Source organism: Microtus oregoni, unplaced genomic scaffold (assembly GCF_018167655.1).
Source record: "Microtus oregoni isolate MIOR12 unplaced genomic scaffold, Mior012 000023F_ref0000262, whole genome shotgun sequence".
Lineage (NCBI taxonomy): Eukaryota > Metazoa > Chordata > Mammalia > Rodentia > Cricetidae > Microtus > Microtus oregoni.
This window is the reverse complement of record NW_024543082.1, coordinates 4952465-4966445: the sequence shown is the minus strand read 5'-3', so window position 1 is coordinate 4966445 and position 13981 is coordinate 4952465. Positions and strand designations below refer to the sequence as shown.

The 13981-nt window shown below is 48.2% G+C and overlaps 1 protein-coding gene across 1 annotated transcript in view; it reads left to right on the top strand.

Moving 5' to 3' along the window:
- Pdia5 (protein disulfide isomerase family A member 5) overlaps window positions 1-13981 on the top strand; it is an 89598-nt gene that overhangs the window by 45977 nt on the left and 29640 nt on the right. Inside the window, exons 9-10 of the mRNA XM_041673175.1 lie at window positions 8476-8567; window positions 8652-8723. Of these exons, the coding sequence (XP_041529109.1) occupies window positions 8476-8567; window positions 8652-8723 (164 nt within the window). The remainder of the gene's footprint in view (window positions 1-8475; window positions 8568-8651; window positions 8724-13981) is intronic.

The following is a 13981-nucleotide window of genomic DNA, read 5'->3' as shown; positions in this document are numbered from 1 at the left end:
CTCATCCAGCTCCCACCACCCCATCCCCCATCTGCTCCTCAGAGAGGGTGTGACCTCCTATGTTGAGGCCCTCCCCCTGTGTCTAGGCTGATCAAGGTATCTCTCCATAGGAAACGGACTCCCAAAAGCCAGTTCATGTACTAGGAATAGATCCTGGATGTACTGCCCGTGGCCCCATAAACTACCCAATCCACCCACTGTCTCCTACATTCAGGGGGCTTAGTTTGGTCCTATGCAGGTTCTGTAGCTGTCAGTCCGGAATTGGTGAGCTAGTTCCTGTGGATTTCCCCACCATGGTCTTGAACCCGTTGCTCATATTATCGCTCCTCCCTCTCTTCAACTAGACTCTGGGAACTCAGCCTAGTGGTTACTTGTTGTATGGAGGCTGTTTGTTTGTTCCCAGCTGCCCAGAACCGAAATAATCACACAGAAACTGTATTAATTACAACAGTGCTTAGTCTATTAGCTTATGCATATTTCTAGCTCATTTTTATCTTTTAAATTAACCCATTTCTATTATTTTATATTTTATCACGAGGTTTGTGGCCTACCGGCAGGGTTCCAACTAGCAGCTTACATCTTTCTCCTCTGGTGGCTCCATGGCATCTCTTGACTCCACCTTCTTTCTCCCAGCATTCAGTTTAGTTCCCCATCCCCATCCTTGCTCTACTCTGCCCTATCACAGGCCAATGCAGATTCTTTATTCATTAACCAATAAAAGCAACATATATACAGTAGGACTTCCTACATCAGTTACTTGTGGATCTCTGCATCTGGGGAAGCAGTTCTTTAGAGAAGCCAGAACTAGCAGCATGGTACAGCAACATACTGAGGCAGACACTCAGAGAGGAGGAGCTGGGCTGAAGTCTACCTCGGAGGGCTACCTGCCTCCTGCCTACCCTCTGCTGGGCTGTGGTCTACCTTGGAGGGCTGCTTGCAGCCTGCCTGCCCTCTGCCCTGTTTAGAGCCGTCTTCTTTGCCATAGATCTGTCGGTTCCTTAGGCTGAGTCAGGAGCACGCTTGTTATGCCTACCACCTCAGCTACATATTAACATACAGATCTGAGTATGTTTACATTGTTGTGAAACAGATCTCCAGGTCAGCTAGCTCACTGTGAATTTCCGCTTTGCTCCCTGCCCCTAGCCTTGGTCTATGCCTTTCCGTGATTTTGAGGTTAGATCCCTCATTAAAATGGAATCATACAGTATTTGTGATTTGTAACTGGCTTATTTTGCTTAGCTTGTTGTCCTCTATGCCCACTCATGTTGTAACATGTGACACAATGTTTTTTTCTTTTAAAGCTGTATAATATGCACATATGTACACACACACACACACTGCCACTTCTCTATTTATCTCTCTGGACATTTGAGTTGCTTCTAGCTCTTGGCTGTTACGAAAGAGGCTGTGAACGTGGGTGAGCAGATGTCTCGTTGAGTTCCTGCTTTGACTGCGTCTCTGGTATGTTTGTCCCTTTCTGCGCTTACCCATAAGTAGCAGAAGCATTTTTGGTGGCAACAGAAAAGCATCTGCTGCTTTTAGGAGCGTGGAAAAATCCATACACCACTCACAGAAGGTTGTATCATAGGAGCCATCTCACTGAGTCTGGCCCACGTCCCATTATGGGAGATCTGAAGCCTTGAAACAGCATCACAATCTTTATGGATCAAATTAAGTGGGGATTAGTTCAAAGTCAACACAAGCGCTATCGTGTAGACGGGGAATAGCCTGCTGCAAGATTGGCTTACAGGAACCAGTGTTTTCTCTGCTGACCTCATTCTCGGGCAACACCAGGGTCCTGCCTGCTTCTCACTAGTGAATTTTTAGTAGTTTGCCTGAAGACATTTGCTCTTCAGGTACATATACATCACTCTGGGGACATTCACTGCTCATTTTTGGGGCCTCAAAAGATAACCATATTTTAAGATTATTTAGCCTGAAGAAAAGACTTAATTATCCTCCACATTCTCCTTACCTGTGCCTGTGTACACTTCGAAACTACTCAGCTCGACTTCCAAACTCTATAGAACTGTCAAGTAACTCAAGCCTAAAATCAGAATACAAATGACCCCAGCCAGCCCCAGCCATATGCGCTTTCCGGGCCGTTCTCCGCCATTGCCACACTGTCCACCTCAGTGTTCCCCCAGAGTCCTACCACCCTGCCACAGACACAGGACCTGTCTGTGCCCGCACATAGGGCCACCCACCTTTGCTTTTGTGTCTTATCACTTTACAATTTCATGCACTCATGATCTGTGGCCTTCCTGGAAGCAGCTGCCGCATGCAAGTCAAGTATGTTTCTTCAGCAGGGGCGTAGAAGGTACCCGGTCTGTGTTGACAGATGGGGAGCTTGGAGCGTATCACTCCTGGGTTAGAATGACATTCCCCCCCTCCTATAGGAATCTAGAGTATTAGTTATTGAGCTCAGAAACACAGTGAGAAGGAGGTTTGTAGGGCAGGGACTTTGCCCTTGGCCAAGGGCTTATCCCGGGATGTTTCATGAAGTTGGCTCTGAAGCATACTTGTGTTCAGAGAACCTGCGCTTCCTTTCTGGGCCTAATCTGGTGTTCTAAAAGTTGCCCTTTCTGGCTCCACCAGTGACATTATAGACAAGCCAGGAAGCTTGAAACAGCACAGTGAAGGCCAAGTGTGAGTTACCTCCACCCAGGGCATCTGTGTCTGTAACTCACATTTTTCCTGGCTTGAGGTTTGCTTCGTTCCATTTCCACTTTAGTTTCTTAGGAAAGCGGCTTTTGTAATGTTTTGTACTTGCACTAGATTCCTGGTTTCTGGTCTGGGACTCAGTGTGCACTGGTACCTTCCCAGAAACCAGGGACAGGACAGAAGGGCTGGACAACCCAGAGGTGTTGATTGCTTTCTGCCTTTGCACACAGAGCACAGCAGGATTGACGTGGACTCTTTTCCCCAGGCATCAGAAGCTTGCCCTACCCTCTGCTAAAACCCAGCTTGCCTAGAGCAGCGAGCAGCCAGCCTCCTCCTCATCATTGAGGCCTTTTTTTTTTTTGGTCTGGCTGTGCCTGTACAAGGGTCAGAAGTTGTCTTCTGCTCCGGAGCGTGGGAGGTGTCCGACCTGATGATGTCATACAGGAAGTCGGGTCAGGCCAGGGATATGTGGCCTTTGCCATTTTCTAAATTCAAATCTGCCCCCTTGGCACTGACATTGGCCAGTGGTGAGTCATGGGCATCTGTCCTCCCTGCTGCTAACTAATTGGCATCCTTGTCCGCAGCCAAGCTGTTCCCTGGGTCAGCAGCATTAGAAAGAGCTGTGCCTCCATGTGCTTGTCTTCCTGGCCCTGGCCCCTTCCACACTGGGCCTTTGAGCATCGCCAGTCTCTCGTTAGCCTCGGCCACGATTGGACAGAGTGGATGTAAAATGGAAGTGTGATGGTCCTGGTAAAAGGTCCTGATGACCTTTACAGACTTGTAAAGGTCAGGCTTGGTGCTGGCACTCACTCACTGCCCAGCTGGGAGTTCTTGAGCAGCGAGGTGCTGAGCCTTGGATCCTCCATTGCTCTAGCTATGAAATGGGGATGATGATGCTGGCCCTCTGGGTTGAGAGGCGCAAATGTGTAAGCGATGGTGCACTTTGTAGGTGTAATGCCCTCCACCTCCTGACTACCTCTGTGTCCCTTCATCAGGTTCACTAGGGGGAGGTGCCTCTGAAGCCTGCATTCTCTCTGTAGTGCAGAACATGCCTGGCACTGTGCTTTCTTTGTCCTGCCATAGTCCACCCCTTCATGATCTCTGTGCCCCTGCTTCTGCCCAAGCTCATTTCCTAAGCTCCAGTACCACATATCTGATAGCTTACACATTACAGTCAGGATTTCCCCCTCTTCTTCCTGCCATGTGGCAGACTGTTCCCTCCACCTGTAGACTTCCTTCAAGCCCCTTACTGAGCTGCCTGAATCCTCGGCAGTGTATCCTGCATCTCGACAAACACCTCTTTTCACATTCACCCCCTTTGTCTCCATCCCCCATCTTGTCTGCATCTCCCATCTTGTCTACATTCACTACCTTGTCTACATCCACCATCTTGTCTACATCTTCCATCTTGTCTCCATCCCCCATCTTGTCTCCATCCCCCATCTTGTCTCCATCCCCCATCTTGTCTACATCCCCCATCTTGTCTACATCCCCCATCTTGTCTCCATCCCCCATCTTGTCTATATCCCCCATCTTGTCAACATTCCCTATCATGTCTACATCCCCCATCTTGTCTATATCCCCCATCTTGTCTACATCCCCATCTTGTCTCCATCCACCATCTTGTCTCCATCCCCATCTTGTCTCCATCCGCCATCTTGTCTCCATCCGCCATCTTGTCTCCATCCCCCATCTTGTCTACATTCCCCCATCTTGTCTATATCCCCATCTTATCTCCATCTTCATCTTGTCTACATCCCCCATCTTGTCTACATCCCCCATCTTGTCTACATCTCCCATCTTGTCTACATTCACTACCTTGTCTACATCTGCCATCTTGTCTACATCCCCCATCTTGTCTACATCTGCCATCTTGTCTATATCCCCATCTTGTCTACATCTGCCATCTTGTTTACATCCCCATCTTTCTACATCCCCCATCTTGTCTATATCCACTATCTTGTCTACATCCGCCATCTTGTCTACATCCCCCATCTTGTCTACATCCGCCATCTTGTCTACATCCCCCATCTTGTCTACATTCACTACCTTGTCTACATCTGCCATCTTGTCTACATCCCCCATCTTGTCTACATCTGCCATCTTGTTTACATCCCCATCTTGTCTATATCCCCATCTTGTCTACATCTGCCATCTTGTTTACATCCCCATCTTGTCTACATCCCCAATCTTGTCTACATCCCCCATCTTGTCACCATCCCCATCTTGTCTACATCCCCAATCTTGTCTACATCCCCAATCTTGTCTATATCCCCAATCTTGTCTACATCCCTATCTTGTCTACATCCCCCATCTTGTCTACATCCCCCACTTGTCTACATCCGCCATCTTGTCTATATCCACAATTCTGGACCTTGTTCTGCTTGGCCACATAGGTATTTGTTGGAGACTACTCACTTGTTTCCTGACCTACAACTCTCCCTTGACAACCTGCCCTATCCTGTGCATACACCTTGTGTGTTCCAGAACTCTGCATCTGTGAATTCAGCCAATAGTGAATCTAAGATATTTAGGGGGAGCTGTTCTATATTGAACATGTGCAGACTGAGTTTATCCCTTCAGTCATAACTATCACAACTATTTACCATCTATATCGTCTTCTGTTTGGAGATAATGTGAGGTAATTTGGAGCATATGAGAGAGTTTCTGTAGAGTATATGCAAATACTACCCCATCGCATAGAAGAGATGAGAATCCCAGAATTTCAGTATCCTGGTGTTTTCCCCAATTCCAGTGGATACTAGGGAATGACTGTGTTTCAAAGAAACGCCGCTGGATAGTAATATTTTCTTTGACCCCAGTAGTTTTCTACCGTACCTGAATGGAGCACCAAATGCATTGACAACTAAACTCTTTTCCAAAGTGACTTTGGCTAACTTGCTTGTAGCCTTCTCTCCTCCAATTCTATGTATTCCATAGTGCAGCTGGAGTAGACACACTCTCCATTTTGGGGGGACACACACTCTTCCTGCTGTAGACCTTGTTTCATTTCCCTTCCTGAATGTCTTGGCAGTCTGACCCTGCTTGGAGCAGCAGCTTATGAACTCTCCCCACTGTGCAACATCCATGACCGTTCCTGCCAAGGGTTAAATATGAAGAAGTGCCTGTTGGGCATCCATTTCTACAAGTTGCTCAAAAAAAAAAAATACATATCTCCCTGGATGTAGGAGCACACACCTTTAATCCCAGGCCTGGGGAGGCAGAGGCAGGAGAATCTTTGAGTGCAAGTCCAGTCTGGTTGCAGGACGAAGTTGCAGGACAGTCAGAGCTACATAGCAAAACCCTGTCTTAAAACGTACACACATACACGCACACACACACATACACCATACTTCTCATTAACCAGTCATTGTCCCCCAAATGGCCCAGAAGTGCTACAGAAACACCCAAGTATAGGTGTTTTGAAAAGGCTATTCTGGAGATGAGAGATTTTGGGTTTTGCCTAAATAGATGAATGAGTCTTTAGTGGTTGCCACATGGTGGGGAATAGGCTAGGCATCTTCAGCAGGGGAACCAGAATGCCCAAAGTGAGGGACCAGAAGCAAAGACAACACATGCTTTAGAAATGTGAGTAGATTATCAACCTTGTGGTATTAACAAGAATACCCAATTTATCTTGAGTGTAAACAGATTTTACGTGTGTTATCACTTAAACATCAAAGCACATGACTTGCTGCAGATGAGGAAGCTGGAGGACAAGAGCCTTGTCAAAGAAAATGCATTTGCTAGGTGGGGAGTCGGACAGCAGTCCAGGTGTCTGTCTGGAGTTCAGAGTGTATACTCTACTGGTGGTAGTAGTGGGGGAGGAAGATGAGGAAGATGATACACACCAAGGTGTCTGAGAAGCAGACATGCCAATTTCCTTCCTGTGCAGAAGTCTTAGACTGTCTCTTTCCTTGCTTTTTTTTTTTTTTTTTTTTTTTTTTTGGTTTTTCGAGACAGGGTTTCTCTGTGGTTTTGGAGCCTGTCCTGGGACTAGCTCTTGTAGACCAGGCTGGTCTCGAACTCACAGAGATCCGCCTGCCTCTGCCTCCCGAGTGCTGGGATTAAAGGCGTGCGCCACCACCGCCCGGCTTTTCCTTGCTTTAAAAAAATGAAAAGAAAAGAAAGCAGAAAAAAAAAAACCTCTAGGCCTTAGCAGGTGTACAATTAAGAGATTTGTAAGAAAGAAGGATTCACAATTGAGACAGAGACCATATGGGCTGAGTACAGATTGGATTTCCGCCTGTATTCAGCAGGATTGTAAAATTGAGTGCAGAGAAGGGATGTGATGGGAGAAGACGGTGTGTGCGATTCCTCTTGTGGCCAGTGTGCACTGACGTGAGGGAGATCCATTAGCCCGGAGAAAGGAACCTCCAGGTAGATAGATATCACTGGAACAGATTGAATCACTCTGGGGACTGAGCCAGGTGGCCTATAGGGGGCTCCAGGACTCCTAGTCAGTTCTGTTTCAGGCTTATTCCCCCATATTCTTCACAACATCCTACAATGGGATGGGGGAAACCCTGTTGTTGGTTTAGCAAGCCCGTGTTATGCGTTTTCTTTGCCAGGCACTGTGCTAGGTATTTAAAACAATTGGAAAGATGCTTCTGGGCTAAAGGGGCTGATGGCACAGACCATCGGGGCTTACAGGAAAGAAGGACCCGGAGGTCACAGAGCACCGGGTTTGGGTTTAAAATCTTTGACCTAGGTTGTCTCATTCTGTTCTTGTAAGAGACCTGCAATAGTCACATCACCTACACTTCCAAACAAGGAGCCTCGGGGAGGGTGACTTTGCAAAGACCACATAGCTCATAGGTGGACACGGATGCTAGGATCAAGTCACCAGAGTCACTGTGTTCCTTATTCTCTTTCCTCGTGTCCATCTCTGTTAGAATCTAGTGTTGAGCTTCCTGCATTGTCTCTTATGTTCTCCCGTTCACTTTTGTGTTATTCTACTCTGTGAGCATGACCAGCCTTCCTGTGTTCACCATTCTACAACTTTCTCCCATGAGAACAGACTCAAAGTTGTAGCCCCTAATCCAGCTCCATGGGAGAAAGGCCCCTGGAAGGAAGGCCCATCTCAGGAGACAGCACATTCTGGGTGGTTCTTAGGGTTTAGCCACATAGCAGCGACACAGCTGCTCAAGTTCCAATTCATGGGTGTGGACCATGGAGGCCCCAGAACCAGAACGCTGTCAGGCTTTTATAATTATAGTCAAACCAGACTGAGTGCAAGGGTCACTACCAGGAAGAAATAGAGGGGCCCCATGGTTAGGTCAGGCGTGGGGAGAGGTTAAGCAAGCCTGTGGACGTCTCATCTCTCATGCACTGTAAGAACCATGGTCTCCTTAGCCACACGTGAGACATGTAGTGTGAAATGACTGTATCAAGCCTCGGTGGGCAGCCTGAGGACAGGACATGAGGTGCCCAAGACCCTTACACAGATGCTCAGTGTGTCCCACCACTGGTCCCGCCACTTAGAAAGATGAACCCTGCTTGAACACATTGTGTGCTTTGGTGGCTGTGGCCTTGGTCCAGGCTCTCTTAAGCTCAGCCCTCAGAACTCTGTTTTTGTTCCAAATGCTCCTTCTTGTGGAACAGCTGTTTGGAGGGCGGCCCTGGAACTCAGATGTCTGGCTTTTCCAAAGCTCTCTATTGTTGTCTGGGCTGGTTCAGACAGCCTTGTTCCCCTGGTTACACACCAGCTAGCAAGACTCTGTCCCGAGCGTCTTCTTCCAGCGGTCCACCTGGCCAGGCCAGGCATGGATAGGGGCAGATAGTGGACCGGTCTCTTCTCCATCCTTTCAGGTGCTGGCTGGGATGAACATCTACCCCTCAGAGTTTGAAACCATCAAGGAAGAGTACAATGTACGCGGCTACCCTACCATCTGCTATTTTGAGTAAGTCTCCTGATTCCCTTCTAGAGTACAATGCCTCCCCGATGGCATTGGTGTCCCTAGCTGAGCCAGTTTGTCATTTCACAGGAAAGGGCGGTTTCTGTTCCAGTATGAGAACTATGGGTCCACAGCTGAGGACATCGTGGAGTGGCTGAAGAAGTAAGTCAGGGGCATTTGTGTCTGGGTTCATCAGGGTTTGGGGGGCATCTGCTGTGCTAAGGGCAGCCGCTCACTCACAGGGCTGTGCTGGAAAAGAGGTCAAGGGAGAGAAAATACGTTCACACTGCCTGTGTAGCTGGTCCCCCCATGCGGCTCTGTGATAGGGGCTGCAGGAGCTATGAGGATTTGCTGAGCTGTTGACCTGTGGTGATGGGATCTGTCTAGAGTTTGCCCTTTCCTCTCTTTCTTCATGGCATGGAGGTGGGGAGAGGCTATCTAACCTGTCAACTCTCTTGGCATAGTCAAGGGTTTTCTGAAATCTTCCCATGCAGATTGAATCCTCCCCCCATTCACACACATTCGATGATGATGGATGGAAGTATTTCTCACCCAGGATATCATGTTTGAGAGAGTTCTGTAGAGGTCTCTCTCTGAAAATAGGTCCGTCACTTGAGTGCTTATTAAAAAAACAATACTGTATTAGATGCTGTGAAACTATTCGGGAACATCCTAATGCCTTCTTCGACTCTCTCTCTCTCTCTCTCTCTCTCTCTCTCTCTCTCTCTCACACACACACACACACACACACACACACTCCCAACCCTGCTCCATGGCAACCTTCAATCCCTGCTTTATAATATGATAAGATCTCTGGACATCAGATTCCACAGTTCTGCTGGCCCCATCCCTCATCTTAGCTAGCACGAACCAGGCCAACTGCTGTGTCTTGTCCATCATCCCTCTGAACATTCTACTCTTCCTAAGCCTTGCCAGGGCCCTCATAGAGCTCAGTGTTCTCTCCTGGAGCCCCCAGGCCACCCCTTCCCCAGTGCCCACCCCTCTCTCACGTGTGGTCATTTGTGCATACATCGAGGAATAGGAGCTACCGATGCGGCCTTCTGCTTTGTGGCTAACACCGTTGTAAGCACCTGATAGAGTTTCTCATCCAGTACTCACAGTAGCACTGGCGGGAAGGTGTTTTTATTCTTGTTTCATGGTCAAGTTAATGTTAACATAGGCCGAGGGACAAAGTAACTTGTCCAAGACTATAGAACTGATGATAGGTAGCGAGACCACTGACCCCATTCCCCAGGAGGCCCCTTGGAGTCCCACTCAGAGCTCAGCATAGGCCCTCAGCCTCATTAATATATATTGGCATCTTTACTTTAGGGACCCCAAGTGCAAACCCTAGGGTTAAAGAATTAGTTATCCAAAGATATAGAGGTTCAGGATGTGACTTTTCAGAAATTGTGGTAAGAATGGATTTTGTATTAAAAAAACAAAACTCTAAGGAACACACTGATGGATTTCTGAATGTTGAAGCCCTGTCTCCCTAACTCCCGGGGGCCCAGGAGATGAAAAACCAGTCCACCTGTGTTTGCATAGAGACACGTATTTTTTTGGAAGCATTCCCACATCTCTGTCCCCATCGGCTACCTCATTTTCCGGCCCTGCCTGAGAAGGCTGTTCCCTATTACCATGTGTTCACTGTCTTAACCCGGGCCTTCACTCCCCTGTTTCCCTTTTTCATTTGATAATAAGCGTGTACTCTCCTCCAGTCTGACATATCTCGGTCCGCTTTGGGAAAAGGTTTCAGCAAACAGCAATCTCGTTTGTCACCAGAGCATAAAATCTGCCTGTGTCCCTCCCCCTTCTCCAACCCTTTCTCATTTCAGAACACCCTCATCTCTTTCTAGAAGGATAGGGTTTTGTCTGGGGCGGGGGATGGGGATGGGGTTTGCTTGCTGGAGATTTGTGACGGATGGCTGTCTCCACTGGAGCCTGCCTCTCCCCTGCCGACCTGATCTGTTGAAGCCCAGGGCTGCCTGCTAAGGAACACTATCCTGGCCATGCATGCCAGGTCTTCCCACCTCTTTCTTCATCTCCTCCGAGTCAGAAGGAGCCCCTGCCGTCAGCCTAGTACATCTGTAGTCTCAAAGATGAGAGAGGAGCTGGGAACCTCTGAGAAGGAAAACTTGGGCTCCCTGCAGCCACATTCTAGGCAGATGTGAGCACTCAGGGTTGGGGCACATTGCTGTGCTCCCCCCATCAAAGTAGGACTAGCTAAGTCTCACCTCTTACAGGCTGACAGTGAGCTGCCTGACCTCGTGCCCCAGCAAGTTAGCCACCTCACTGTGTTGTCAGCTACCTTAAACTTTGAGTTTATTGGTTTTCAAGAAAGATGTTTTCTCGTAGAAAACCTTTTAAAGTATGAGGAAAAACACTTCTGTACCCTTTTACCCAGAGACAGTCGTGTGAATTTCCTTCCAGATTTTCCACTGCGCACACCCATCTCTGTGTGTGGTTTCTCCTTGTGTCATGCATTTTAAGTCTTTACCATTTTTTCCAATCTTACTGGGCAGTACAGGACCTCGCCTTACCACTGCCCTGGCCCTGAGCTGTTCTCTGGGGTCTCTGTAAGCCAAGTGTGAAGACTGGGGTGCTCCCATCCTGGCTGTTTCTCCCAGTGATGTATAAAGCCCCCTGAGAAAACCTGCCCTTCCTAGAACCCAGTCCTGGTGTCTCAGCGCACACAGGCTCTGGAATAGACAAACATCATAGTAGCTGTACCCCCTCGTGATTCTAAGGGCCTTGTCACCTCTGCGGAGCTGGGGTGACAAGTTGAGGGGTAAGTAAACAGCAGTCCGTTTTGGCCTCGCTGCCTGCTTCTGCCTGTCTCTCTGAACCAGAGGTAAACTGACTTAACAGACGCCCAGTGTTCCTGCCCCCTGCTGCTCCGGTTGCCTTTCTCTGTCTGTGGCTCACACATCTCCCACCTTTCCAGTCCTGGAGCCCAGGACAGATACTCCATCTAGCCTGCAGAGCACATGGAAGGATACTGAAGAGTCAGTAAGCACACCCTAGCAATAACCCACAGCGTCCTTTACCTCGATTTTTTTTTTTTTAACCACGTATATTTGTAAGAGTGTGGTGTATGTGTGCGGTCTGTCTGTGTGTGTTAGAGTGTGCAGGTTCACGTGGACATGCACCCATGCAGAGGCCAGAGGAGATGTTGAGTGTCTTGCTCTATCACTCTCTGCTTTATTCCCTTGCATCTAGAGCTAGGCTGGCAGCTAGCAAGCCTGGGTGATCTTCCTGTGTCCACCTTCCACAGTACTGGGGTTAGATACAGGAGACCCTGCCTGACTTTTTATGTGGGCTCTGGGGATTTGGACCCAGGTCTTCATACTTGCGTGGTAAGGACTTTTATCCGCTGAACTATCGCCTCAGCCCTTTGCTTCTTTTTGAGTTCAAGTTAGGCTGATTATCTAGGAATGTCTGGTTAATCCTTGTATATTTACAGAGCAGCCCCTGCTCATTGTGTGCCTGTCAGTGAGAACCTGAGAAGTAGCCATAAAAGGCCAGCGAGTGGTCCATTGTCTAATTTTTAAATTCTTCTCTCACATTACATCCCGACCACAGTTTCCCATCCTCCTCTCCTCGCAGTCCCCCCTCCCAATTCCCTCTCCCCGAGATTCACTTCTTCCTCGGTTTTCCTTCAGAAAAGGACAGGTCTCCCAGGGATATCAACTAAACATGGCATGTCAGGTTGCAATAAGACTAGGCACCTCCCCTTGTATTAGGGCTGAACAGGGCAACCCAGTAGGAGGGAATAAAGGTCCCAAAAGCAGGCAAAAGAGTCAGAGACATCCCCACTCCCACTCTTAGGAGCCCCTCTAGAACACCAGGCCACACAACCTTATGTGCAGAGGGCCCAGCTCCATGCTTGGTTCAGTCTCTGTGCGCCCTATGAGCCTAGGTTAGTTATTCTGTGGGTTTTCTCATGGTGTCCTTGACCTAATGTTTGGCTGTGGGTCTCTGCATCTGCTCCCATAAGTTGTCCAGCAGATATTTTAAGTCGAAGTTGCTTACCTGGGCTCCTGTGGTCAAAGGCAAAGGTCAAAGGTCTAGGTGCCTTTATGCCCTGGTTCTGTTGTCCGCTGAGTGTAGACTTAAAGCAGTGCTCGCTTCTTCTCTGGAGCCTCTACTGGCTGGCATTAGATCTTCTCAGAGATACAGAAAGCAAAGTATGGGTTCTCTTTTCCAAGCAGTCTGAAATACCATTTTAAATTTTCACTTGTTTATTCTGAGTTTTGGAGACAGGGTCTCACTGTGTAATCGACCAGGCTGGCCTGGAACCTACAGACATCTGCTCGCCTCTGTATCCTTAAGCCAGGTTTCTTCACTCATTTCTCAGTGAGCTTGCATTAGTTGCCTGGTGTGTGTTGGATGCAAGAGATAGGAGGGCAAGAGGGAGCCCCAGTCTGCAGAGCGCTAGCTGCATGGGTGGCAGACAGTGAAAAGCACCGTCCAGGGCTCTGTGCACAGCCTTCTGCTTGCTCCCTTTCAGCCCATGCTCCTATAGCTGTGTCCCCCCTGCAGCGCTCTCTAGAAGGTAATCCCCCAGTTGTCTGTGGCATGGGCTTGCAGTGACACTGACCCCCAGTTGTCTGTGGCATGGGCTTGCAGTGACACCGACCCGCTTCAAGGGTGTGGCTCCTGTAACCGTGGTGATTTTTTTTTCTTACTCCTGAAATTGTGCTGACTTCTCCTCCCGCTTTGTCTGTCTGGTTGTTTTCATTTTGGTGGATTATACATTCAAAAGAAATGACCTAAACCTCATTGTGGTTTTAGGGTAGTCTCTAAACTGGAAGCTTCTCGGGCTCCTTCTTAATACTCTGCCAGGACTTAGCTTTTGCATCTATGTTGATGCTCTTGCTGAGTTCATAAAATTACTTTGATTTTTGTTGTTTGGTTTTTCAAGACAGGGTTTCTCTGTGTATCTCTGGCTGTCCTGGAACTCACTCGGTAGACCAGGCTGGCCTTGAACTCGAGATTCACCTGCCTCTGCCACCCCCTTTTCCCCCCAGTGCTGGGATTAAAGGCATGTTCCACTACTGCCCAGCTTACTTTGATTTTTAATAGACTACATTCTTATAATTTTTTAACAATTTAAGGTACTTTAGTATGCATTGAAAAACCTTACTTCTGTTTTTTCTCCCTTCCTGTTCTCCCTGCCACATCCTAGAGGTATCAACTTCAACTCATTTCTTGTATGGTTGCAAACTCTTTTTCATAGCAGACACAAACAAGAACATTTATCTGCTTTCTTATACAAGAGCTGGTAAATTATAGATTGCTGTGTGCATCTCCAGAAGTCTGTCCATGCTGCTGGGCAAAGAGTACGCATTGTTCTTCAGTGTTCAGCCCTCCACTAAGAAAGATGGTTCATGGTGTACCCAGCCTGTCCCTACTGT